The following is a 12,464-nucleotide window of genomic DNA, read 5'->3' as shown; positions in this document are numbered from 1 at the left end:
ACAGGTGTCTGAGATGGTCTGCACTTGGCTGTGCTAGGGGAGGAGGTCTTTTGCTCCACCCCTTGGCATCTCTATAAATACCCTGGGGCAGAGACAGTCAGGGCCTGTTGGAATAGGTTCCAGGCCCTCTCGAGGCTATCCTGTATTTTCTATCTGTTTATCTCCCCAATAAAAATCCTTCTATCTAATATTTCCTGCTGCTCACACTCAAGAAAACTCTGGGGAGCTGTGGGGTTGGTGGGTAAACGCCCCGCACTTATGTAGCCAACAGTCCTCAAACTTATTATGTATCCAGGCATGGCTTTGAACTTCTAAGCCTCCTACCTGTACCTTTTGAGTGGTGGGATTTCAGGTATGTATCACCATGTCTGGTTTTGATGATTTCTGACAGGGCAACACTTTATCTGTGGTAAAGCTATATGCTGGTCTTTAAGCCATTAATAGTATATGGCACTAGTTTCCATTCCGATTCAAAGCCAAAACAATAACTATAATGTGGTTTTGTTTTATTTGAGGAGTATATTCCAAAGCTCTTGAAATTTTAATGCATATTTGGAAACTGGCAGGAATGAAGAGTTTAGGAGAGTGCTGTGATGATATATTGTGTACCTTAATAAAATTTGCCTGAAGAGCAGAGGATAGAACAAGCCACTAGATTGAACATAGAGGCCAGGCAGTGGTGGCACACCGCTTTAATCCTAGCACTTGGGAGGCAGAGATCTGTCTGGATCTCTGTGAGTTCAAAGCCACCCTGGACTACATGAGATTGACTCAGTCTAGGAGAGAAACAGAGCCAGGCAGTGGTGACACACACCTTTAATCCCAGCACTTGAGATCTCACATCTTTAATTTCAGTATGTGGGAAGTCACACATACTCAATCCCAGCAACAGGAAGTAAGTAATATGGTGGGCAGAGAAAGGTATATAAGACGTGAGAAGACAGGAACTAAAGCCTTTTTGGCTGAGGAAGCTCATTTGGCTAGAGGCCTATCGGCTGAGTTCTTTCAGGCTGAGGAGTTGGTGTGTAAGAGGTGGTGGCTGTGACTTGCTCTGCTTCTTTGATCTTTCAGCCTTAACCCCAATGTCAGGCTCTGGATGTTTTATGAAGAGACCTTTTAACATTTGAGTTACATAGTGCAGTGCATTTTGATGGAGGGTGGGCATCAAAACAAGTAAAACCAGGATACAGTCTCAAGGGGTTTTGTGGATTTCATACAACTCTTCTTTCTGAGATATGAACACAATTGGCTTTCAATATAGACCTAACGTGTATAAACACATAACTACATGTCCTTCATCAGGCACTGTGCTGTGTGCAAAGACACAGGCCATGCTTCTAGCATCCTGCCATGAACTCTGTGAGAAATCGTCATCCTGAATTTTCGGGAAAGTAAAGGTGGTCTCAACAGAAGCCGACTCATTCATGCATGTGTGACCAATCAGTTGGCATCATAGGCAAGAGAAGACCTGACCTCAAGTCTGTTGCACTTTCTAATAAAGCTAAGCTCTGCAAGAAAAACCTTGAAAACATTACCTTATACTCATTTTCCGATCACTGGAAGTACTAGTCTGGTACTTGAAAGGGAGCTATTCTGTTACAGACTCATTAGAGTAAAGTGATGAAATGTGCAGGTTCCTGCCCTCAGGCTTTGGAGCCAGGCCAGTGTGGGCATGCAAGCTGGATCCTTGGCTGTCATGTCATGACTCTGAGTCAAGCTTGATTTTGGTTTTAAGTTCTGAGCATCGGTCTCCTCATCTACCAAACTGCTGTGGTTTGAAGATAAATTTTAAAGGGTTCTGGAAAAATTGGAGCACCATGCAGAAGGGAAACAGTTAGCCAGAATCCCCAGGAGATAGTATAGATTCTTGGTAGGTGTTAGTAGTAATTTGGGTGAGAATGGACAATGAGATAGGAGATAGCTAAATGAAGGCACTCATTATTGTGTTCAGGGACACGTATAGACGCTGTTTTGAGTCAAGCTGATCTTATTGAAGACCTTCTTTGATAACTAGTCCTTGAATAGTATCAACGGTTTTATGCGATATTTTGCAAGAGCATGTTTAGATTTATTTAATTTGTGTGTGTATTGTGCATATGTATGTGCATTGTGTTCATGCCTAGTGCCCAAAAAGGTCAGAAGAGGGCATCAGATCCCCTAGAAGTAGAGTTGTGCATAGTTGTGATTCACTGTGTTGTTGCTGGGAGCCGAGCCTGGGTTCTCTGCAAAAGTAATAAGTGCTTTTAACTGATATGCTTTTCTCTAGCCCTGTATGTGATGTTTTTAATGGTCCAATAAAATACAGAACCAGATGAGAACATTTTCATATCATATCCATATTTTGGTTACTGTTACTATAAAATAGTGGCATGAATAAGCATGAATTTAGCAGTCCTTAACTCTTTAAAACTCTATATAAAAATAATTGTAATCCTGGCCTGGTAGCACAGGACTATAATTCTTGCAGTTTTGGAGGCTGAGTCAAGATGATTGTGAGCTCAGACATGGGCTACATGGTGAGCTCAAGTTCAGTCTGGACAACTTAGAGAGTTCCTGTCTCAAAATAAAATCTAAGAAGCCTAAGGAAATGGATCAGTGAAGGAGTACTTGTCTGTTGTGTAAGAGGCCTTGTGTTCAATTTTCAGTCCTTAAAATAGTAATTATTACACACAGTCTTTGAGTCACAAAACTTTTTTATTCAACTAATTTGTGAATAGATAGAATCTATCTCCAGTTAACATGTGTACACAAATACATATTTTTATTAATGACTGACTATAATATCCAGAAGGTTTTCAGTCTCCTGGCATAACTGTAGGATTTCTTTTTCTTTCCTGTACTTATTTCAAAATACTCTTTCATATTTCTTGGTCAAAAAGCACTAAAGTATTTCAAGTGATAACCTTGAATATTTGTCTATATAAACAAAATAGGAAGGACCTTGCACAAAAATATGAATTCAAAGTTTCCACATCTAATATTTTATGAAGATGAAATAGATAAATTTGGTAATGATTCATCATTTTAGTATAAACTAAATTTCTGTTGTTGGGGACTGACTTTTGAAGATGATCACTATATCAATAATCCTATCAGTAAATAGGATTAAGTAGGTTCCAAGAAGAATTTGTATTTGTAAGCATAAGGAAATAATGCATGTGTTCTGTTCATGTCTGTCCTAATTTACACAGCTATCACTCTCTTAATTACCATCAGCCTTTTAGACTAAGCACTGAATTTTAATTCTGTAACCTTCAAATCCAAAGACTATGATCTATCTTGTGACAAAAACATCCCAGTTCAAATTGTAATCTCATTTTTATTTCTGCTCAGATGATGAACCATGCTTGGAATAATTATAAACGCTATGCCTGGGGCTTAAACGAACTGAAACCTATATCAAAAGAAGGCCATTCAAGCAGCTTATTTGGTGAGTATGATGTGCTTTGATTTGAGGGTTTTTTTGTTTTTGTTTTGTTTTGTTGTTATTGTTGTTGTTTTTGAGACAAGTTCTCACTCTCTTAGCCATGGCTGGCTTAGAGTTGAGCTCATAGCCCTGGCTGTCCTTGAATTCACAGCAATGCTCCTGAGTGAGCCTTCTGTCAGAGTTACTTTTCTGTTGCTGTGAAGAGATACCATGACCAAGCCAATTTATAGAAGAAAGGACTTAATGGGGTTTGCAGCTTCAGAAAGCGATTCGTGACCATCATGGTGGGGATCATTACAGAGGGAGGCAGACATGGCACCAGAGCAGTAGCTGAGAGCTTATATTCTTATATACAAGCAGGAGACAGAGAAAGACTAGCTAGTAATGGCATGGGTTTGGAAACCTCAAAGCCCACCCCCAGGGACAGGCTCACCTCATAATCCCTCCCACACAGTTCTACCAACAAAGGTCCATCCATGTATTCAAATATATAAGTCAGTCGGGGGGAGAGGGGGGTGGTTGTCATTCAAACTACCCCATCTTCCTAGAAGTTATCATTGTGAACCACCATTCCTGGCTTTTTATTGGTAGTCTTTTCTCTGAGTTCCCTGAACTTACTGATGGTCAAAAAGCTTGTGGAGTTCTGTGATTCTCCAGGCCCTCTGTGTTGCTAGGAAACTTGAACCCCTGCTGGAACTGTGGAAAGATTGCACATAATGTATCTTTTAGAAAGAACATCAGCTTTGTGTCAAAGGGAGCTGTGTAACTGTAAAACATATTGATGCCCAGGGCTGACTTCCAGGGATGGCATCCACAGCACAGGGTTTTAAGGTCTGGGGTGATTCCTGTAGAAGAGTATTTAGTTACCTGCATTAAGGGCTTCCTGATGCACGAAACTTCTGTCTTTGTAGATAAGCTTGCTGAGGCTGTGGGCCGTGGTGATCCCTTCTGGAACTTGGTTGTGGCTATAGCTTCCTACTGTTTGCTCTGTGGAAGACATGGCAAGCAGGTTAGGCCAGCTCTTTGAACTCCCACCTGTCTGCTTTTTTCCTGCCTTACACTTGGTCCTCACAGGACATTCTGATTGGTACTGTTTGTGTTAATAATGTTCCTATTGTGGGAAGAAGGAAACCTCTAGAAACGTTTGATGGATTCCTTTGAACAAAGGCCTCCTCAGGGCCTACCTCCTGGGCTTGATTTCTTTCCAGCTCTCAAAACTTTAACTGTAAGTAATGATAAAGGGAAGGAAAGAAAAAAAAAAAAAAAAAAAAGAACTCTGTGACTGCCGAACTCACCAGCATGACTTTCCATATTCTACCAGAATACCTTAAATGGTACCAGTTCCTATAACAAGCAGCAATTTCTGGTGACACTTATGGAGCAATTATTGTATAGTGCCACTCTGCCACATATCATTTGATCTCACTTCTATGTACATTTTTGGTGAGGGAAAAAAAAAAAGAAGCACAGAGAAGAACTTTCCCGGAGATAGCCACCTATGAAGTGTCAAGCGGGACAGGAAGTCCAGGGGGACCAACTCCACGTTCCTAATCCTGGTACCCTGCTTGTCTGTTTCTTAAGGGTTCATAAATTTAGCTCCCCTTCTGCCACTGGTGTTGAAGGAGAGACTCCAAATCATTGCAAGAGTTGATGGTCTCGTGCAGCCAACATGCATGTAAACAGTGAGTTGTCAAAGCATGAGGTGGTTCAGTAGACACAACAGCAAGTTCCAGGAGCCTTTGGGATCTCACGTAGAGGGGAGGGCATCGCAGGGAAGAGTGGACGAAGATGCTGCTCTGTCATGATAATGAATCAGTTCAGAGACAGGGAACTTAAGCTGGCAGTGCCTGCCGCAGAAATGGCTTCAGAAGGAGCTAGTCTCAGGACGATGGCCAGGTCCCATGAAAGAAGAAGAAGAGAGGTTCCAGTTGAAGAGAGAAACTGAAATGTCATGGTCAAGCCAGAGGGCTTTCCCTCTTCAGTATTTGCTGTTACCGCTTTTTGTAGCCTGACTCTGAGCTGGGTAGATGGCTCCGCAGTTGAGTGTACTGGCTGCTCTTGGAAAGGGCCTGAGTTTGATTTCCAGCACCCACAGGGCAGCTCACAATTGTCTCTGAACTCTAGTTCCAGAAGATCTGACGGGCCCCTTCTGGCTGCCACAGCCCCTGCACATATATGGTTCACAAACACACAGGAAGGCAAAAACACTGTACACATAAAATAAAGAATAAATCTTTAAAAGCTAATTACCCTGTTTTTACTTTCCTCTTAGTGAAGCTTGATCAGAGGACTCAGTTATGTGTAACTTGCCATAATCATCATTGAACAGATCACTTGGATTTCTGTTAATAGACCAATGGTCTTCACAATAAACTTTAAAACATTTCAAGTCTTTTTGTTTTTACAATTTTCACTGGATTTATCAGTAAAAACCAGATAAGTACTTATTCTTTACAAAAGGCCTCAAATATTCCTATGGCAAAATGAACTGTTAATCAAATGATATCTGTTTCCATTTTCAAATTAGAATAGGCTGTGGAAGATTTTCTTGTATAATAAAATCGACACCTGGGACTTACTGCAATAATTGAAAGTCCTTATTTTTGAAATGAGGAAAACTTTTAATTGCCTTCATTAGATGCATCTGAGCCAAATTCTTTGTCTGCAAGTCATATTGCAACCTGTGTATTCTTTCAGCAAACCCTTGAAGAAAGGAATATCTCTTTCCCTTTCCCCCTGGTTTTTGGGAATGATTATTCATTTGCAGTGGCTTATTCAGAACGTGGTCCTTCAGAGCAGCCTGTTTTTCCGGAGACATCTGCTCTGTGAACCTCGTTTTTGCCAGTCCCTAGCATCCAGGGAACCCTTCAACACTGATCCTTCTTTCTCATGGCTGTTTCTTTCCAGTTACTTCAAACTCACCTGTTTGCCAGGGAAAGGAAAACTGGATCCTTCCTTGACTTCAAAAGGATGCTATGCTAATGAATGTGAGAAGTGCCCTGGAGGAGTGGCCACCCCTCCCCCCCAGTTCCGCTGTATAAAAGAAAGCAGAGCTAGGGTTTGACCCAATGACTCCTCAACGAGAACCATTTGTGTTTGATCAGTTATATTCTGCATCAAGTACAATAACAACAGACTGCTCTTAACGACTGGGGAATTAGAAATCAGTGATCATATGAATCGGGTATCATGTTTCAGAATGTGGCCTGAGAACATTCCCTTTAATGTTTCCCTTGATTCCATAGTTTTATTTCCCAAAAAACCCTGTATTTTTTTTTTTTTGAAAGGGTGGATTAGAATAAAGTGTAACATGAGAAGTTTTCTGACTTTCATGTCTTCACCATTATGTACGATTCAAATTTAATCTGTTTTAGCTTCCTAGTGATAGTTTCTCAAGTTGTTACTTAAACAGTGTGTGCATTGAAGTGCATTCCGTCTTTATTTACGGATGTACACTGAGTAAATGTAGTCCTCAGTCTTTCACTGGCCATTCATGGCACATCACTACTGCAGTCATAAAGGGCATCATGGAGAATGTGGAATGAACAAAATGTAATCACTACCTTCTAAAAAGGTTTGAGGACGAAAGGATGACAGACAAAACATGGTGTGTGCCTGAGAAGTGTAAAATCTACATACAGTGGAAGCCCAGAGCAAATAAACAGAACCTGAGTTTGGCTGGACAAGAGACAGACATTGGAATCAGTCACGATGTTATCGACAGTGGAGATTACACATTAGAGTACAGAATGTCTCCTACTTACCCATGCTTTTGTTTCCGGGATTTTAATCATTTGTGGCCAACCGCAGTCTGAAAACATTGAGGAAGATTCTAACAATAAAAATCCTTATGCTTTAAATGGTAATATCCTGAAATTGTGACCACCTCCAGCTCTATCCTGGCCTGGATGGGACTCACCCCAGTATCCACACTGTGTGTTACCTGACTGGCCATCATTTGGTTGCCACTTTGTTTCATCTCTTGGCATTTTGTTCTTTGTATCCAAGTCAACCTGTTTCACTAATGCTACAGGAGAACCATGCTTACAATTCGGGTGTGCCAACGAGAAGCCCCCAAGTATTTCCTTAAACAATGAATGTACCTGATAGTCTGATTAATATGGAAAAGGAGTGGGAAAATCATATGCTGAGGTTGCTAAGAGCTATAGTCAAGATGAGTCTTCTGTCCGTGCAACTGGGAAGAAAGAAAACGAAATCTGAGCTAGTTTTATTGTCCCACATCAAACTGCAAAAGTTATGGCCACCGTGCTTAGGTGTTAAAATGGAAAAGGCATTAAATGTATTTATGCTTAGGAAAAATGTGGTATATACGAGGTTTGGCGCTATCTGCTATTGCAGGCATCTCCCAGGGTTCTTGGAACATACCGTCTGCAGATGAAGGGTGACGCCGGCGATGATTTAAAAGAGCTAGCACGATGATAATTCTACATCGAGCAAATTTCGCGCAGGTGCACTCCAGGGCCACTACACAAAAATAATGACAACTGCCCCTTAGCCTCAGGCTCATTCTTTCTTTCCCTGTTAGAGAATGCAGTCACAAAGGAAGTTTCCAGGAGGTTTAGCTTTTACAACTTGGAGCAAATGTTAAAGATTAGTGTTCCTAGCCGATAGACTATGGAAAATTTTGGTTTGATACGCTGCATTTTTTATATTTTATTTTTCTGAAAGAAACTAATGCTCTGTACAGTATGACTGTTTGTTAATGAGCTGAGGATCTCTCTCAGCTTTTTCTAGTGGTGGTCAGTGTGCATCTGTCTCAAAAATGTTGAAAAGGTATTTTTGGTGTTTTTCAGGCAGCATCAAAGGAGCAACAATAGTAGATGCCCTGGATACACTTTTCATCATGGGCATGAAGACTGAATTTCAAGAAGCTAAATCATGGATTAAAAAATATTTAGATTTTAATGTGGTAAGTTCAATTGAAGTTGCTCATCAAGTCCTTAAGTTTTAGCTTACCCTACCCTGTATGGGACTCATTATTTATTATAATCTGGGCCAGTAGAAAAAAATTCAACTTTTTTATGCATGTGTGTGTGTGTGCATGTTGATATGTGTGTGGGTGTATGTGTACATGTGGGAACTAGAGGATAATGCCATTGGCCGTAATTCCTCTGGGGTCATCCACCTTCTTTCTTCCTTTACTTTCTGAGACAGGGTCTCTTACTACCTAGAACTTGCCACCTAGCCTATGCTGGCTAGCCAGAAAACCCGAGGGTCTGCCTCTTCCCGTCTCTGCAGCACTGGGATTACACGCACGTGCCACCACACCTGACTTTTTTTTTTTTTTTTTTTTGAAGATGTATTTATTTATTATGTATACAGAAGAGGGCGCCAGATCTCATTACAGATGGTTGTGAGCCACCATGTGGGTGCTGGGAATTGAACTCAGGACCTCTGGAAGAGCAGTTGGTGCTCTTAACCTCTGAGCCATCTCTCCTGCCCCACACCCAACTTTTTGACATGGGTTCCCGTCTCTGCAGCACTGGGATTACACACACATGCCACCACACCCGACTTTTTGACATGGGTTCTGGGCATCAAACTCAGGTCCTCCTGCTTAAGAGGCATGCACTTTGCTGTGTGATCTCTATAGCTCCAAATGATGCAACTCTAAATAGTAAAGATACTTCCACGCTCTATGCCTCTCAGTTATTGTACGTGCATGTGTCCTTTTTGTCAAATTAAGGGTAAATCAGAAGAAATAGATATTTACAGGAGCCTCCATTATCCAATCGTCCTGTTTAAAATACCACGGCAACCCTATGAGATGGATGCTGAAGCCTCGAAGTCTTACTCCAGAGCCTATGGCTGGCTGCATGTTGGCGCCATGTCTCTGTCACAGGACCTTGTCCCAGTACTTAATCTTCACATTGTACAAGATACATAGCATCAGCAGCCACTGTCACTCAACTAAGGCTTCCAACTTTGTTGCTCTTGTACTCCTGTTCGCAAAGGAAAATAGAAAAAAAAAAATCACCTACCACTAGATCTGTCTACAAAAATAACATAGTCTTCAGCTTTTGGTATATGTGCATGTTTGGCAAATAACCTGAGACCCAGTGTGCTTTGAGGAAACAGTGCAATAGAGCGAGACAGGTCCAGTGTTTGATGACCATGACTGAGGAGGACTGTGTTCCCTTGGATCAAACTGGACAGTCATTGTTTCACTCCATAAAGATGTGGCAAGGAATTTGTCCTAAGAAAAGGAAGCACGTCAGCCCTGACTCTTTAAAAGTCCTTAACGTCTGGTTGCATTATTGGTATTATTTTAAATCAGAGGTTACTTTGCAGAAATCATTGTAAGGCTCTTGTGTAAGCTAGGAAGTGTTCCCTAGTGTCTGGGCATCCTCACAGCCAATGTGGAAGAAGCGTAGTGCATGTTGACAGGGGATGAAGGAAGAGGGTGCTCCTGCCCACCCTGCTGAATTCTCACTCCTCTGTCCCCATCAAGAGTGGACACCAGAGTTAGCCAGAGCACTCAAGATTACTAAAGCAGGTCCTTGCCCATCACTTTGACTTTCAAACACATACAAATGATGCGTTTTAATATTTTGTTGCTCCTTCTTTGATGAGTTGCTAGCTATGGTACATTTAGAAGGTCTTGTAGACAGAGTGAAGTTTATGCTTGGTCGTCCTGCTAACCGACTCTAGAACATGAGAGAGACAATATTCCAACACTACGGAACTTTGCAGATCAGGACTAAGCTCTTATTTTTTTGTTTTTTAATTTTTTAGATTTATTCATTTTCATGTGTGTGAATGTCTTACTTACACGCATATGCTGCCCAAGGATGGTTAAAAAAAAAAAAAAGAGTTGTGTCTCTTGGAACTAGAGTTGCAGATGGTTGTGACCAACCATATGGGTGCGAGGAACTAATATCGGGGCCTCTGCCAAAACAGGTACTCTTGACTGCTGACCAATATCCAGCTCCAGGCCCTTTCATTTTAAATATAGAGAGAAATGGGTATAAAGAGCTGGTGGTTCAAATTTACAGAGCCATTGGAAGGAATGTTATGTGGCAGTTCTGATAATACTAATCAAACTAAACACGAAAAAGTTAGACTAGAAAATTTTCTCTTAGTAAATTTACTCCCTTAGGAATACTTAGTAAAAGTAAGTCTTTGTGTGTTTGCTTGCTGGCTTTTATGATGCTGGAGATCAAATCCAGGGTCTTGGATGTGCTCAGCAAGTGTAGTCCAGTTGTCTTAACAATGCTTATTAGTAGGAATGAATCTGCTACAGGTGATGTCTCTTCCACACCTAGAAACTTTAATAACACTAGACGTATGAGTAGTCCCAGGCCACTCTTTCTGATTTTTGGTTCTATCAATCTGATGCACTGCTGTCTGAAACCTCCCTGAATCCCACAGCAATTCTTTGCTGTCATGATGAGCGGTATTCTGAGCTCTGAACTTGAGGGAGAAGAGACTTGGAGGGTAGCACTGTTTTATTTTTTGAAACTCAGTACAGAGGCCTCTCAAGGTAATAGACAAAATGTCACTGTGATAGAAGTTGATTGGCTAGCCTCAGGCCACTAAGTAGGTGAAAAGAATATTTCTGTGGGTGGAACCTCTATGAAGGCAAAACAAATCTAAGTAGGAAATATAAACCAGAGTAGAAGCCAAGAAAAATGTGTCACTTGGCCTCCTTGCTGACAGGGTAAAGGAGTTAAGCTATCATTAAATGTTTATTAAGATGTTGAGTTTTAGCTTGGCGGTGGTGGCGCACGCCTTTAATCCCAGCACTTGGGAGGCAGAGGCAGGTGGATCTCTGTGAGTTCGATGCCAGCCTGGGCTACAGAGTGAGTTCCAGGAAAGGTGCAAAGCTACACAGAGAAACCCTGTCTCGAAAAACAAAAAACAAAAAGAAGATGTTGACTTTTAAACCTTAAAGTTTTATATAAAACATGCATTTTAGTACTATTGATAATCTGGCTATGCTTTTCAAAATATACGTCTAAAAATTGTAGCCATGTGTCTCAGATTTCTGTTTATTATGTTATCTCCTGTTCTTTCTTCTCTCTCTCTCTCTCTCTCTCTCTCTCTCTCTCTCTCTCTCTCTCTCTTTCTCTCTCTGTGTGTGTGTGTGTGTGTGTGTTATTGTGGTAGGTGTTGAATATGTGTGGAAAGACACACAACATACATGAGAAGCTACAGCAAAATGTTGTGTGTCTTTGTCACTTCTCACCTATTGCCTTGAGACAGGGTCTCTGGTTGAACCGGAAGCTTGCCCTTTTGGCTAGGTCGCCTGACCGCAAACTCCTGTGATCCTGCCCCCACCCTCACCCTCCCACCTCCACACACCAAGTACTCTGGTCACAGGTTTGTGTTTCCATGCTCAGCTTTTTAAGTGAGTGCTTGGGATTTGCACTCAGCTCCTCATTCTTACAGAGCAAGTGCTCTGACCCAGCAATTCATCTCCCTAGCCTTATTATACTAGTCATAGCATGAGAAGACTTGAAATATTTACTGTGCCTCTTTCTATCAACATTACCATATCTCCCCCATGACAAAAATATGTTATCAGGAGGAAAGATAGCTTAGTTGGTAGAGTGCTTGCATAGCATTCACAAAATCCTAGGTTCAATCCCCAGCACCATATACTGGGCACATTCCTGCTAATTCTAGCACTCAGGAGATAGAGGCCTCAGCTATATACAGTGTTCAAGCCAGCTTGAGCTATGAGGCTTTTTGTTTGTTTGTTTGTTTGTTTTTGTTTTTTGAGATAGGGTTTTTCTGTATAGCCTTGCACCTTTTCTGGAACTCGCTTTGGAGACCAGGCTGGCCTCAAACTCACAGAGATCTGCCTGCGTCTGCCTCCTGAGCGCTGAGATTAAAGGTGTGCACTACCACCGCCCAGCTTAGCCTTTTTGTTTTAACGCATGTACCAATAATACAGTTAGAACTTCTCATATTAAAAAGAGTAATGTATAAGTTCAAGAATGGTGTGTGGGGTTTTTTTTCTTCTTCTTCTCACTGCATAGTGCAGGTCCTCAGCTCAGTTTTCTGTAGTTAG

At 41.4% G+C, this 12,464-nt stretch overlaps 1 protein-coding gene across 1 annotated transcript in view; it reads left to right on the top strand.

The window, feature by feature from the left end:
* The window catches only part of Man1a1 (mannosidase alpha class 1A member 1), a 172,855-nt gene that overhangs the window by 41,415 nt on the left and 118,976 nt on the right, over positions 1-12,464 (top strand). The window contains exons 3-4 of the mRNA XM_036168983.1: positions 3,334-3,430; positions 8,242-8,357. Of these exons, the coding sequence (XP_036024876.1) occupies positions 3,334-3,430; positions 8,242-8,357 (213 nt within the window). The remainder of the gene's footprint in view (positions 1-3,333; positions 3,431-8,241; positions 8,358-12,464) is intronic.

The sequence above is a fragment of the Onychomys torridus genome, chromosome 19 (genome assembly GCF_903995425.1).
Source record: "Onychomys torridus chromosome 19, mOncTor1.1, whole genome shotgun sequence".
Lineage (NCBI taxonomy): Eukaryota > Metazoa > Chordata > Mammalia > Rodentia > Cricetidae > Onychomys > Onychomys torridus.
This window is presented reverse-complemented; position numbering and strand designations above follow the sequence as displayed.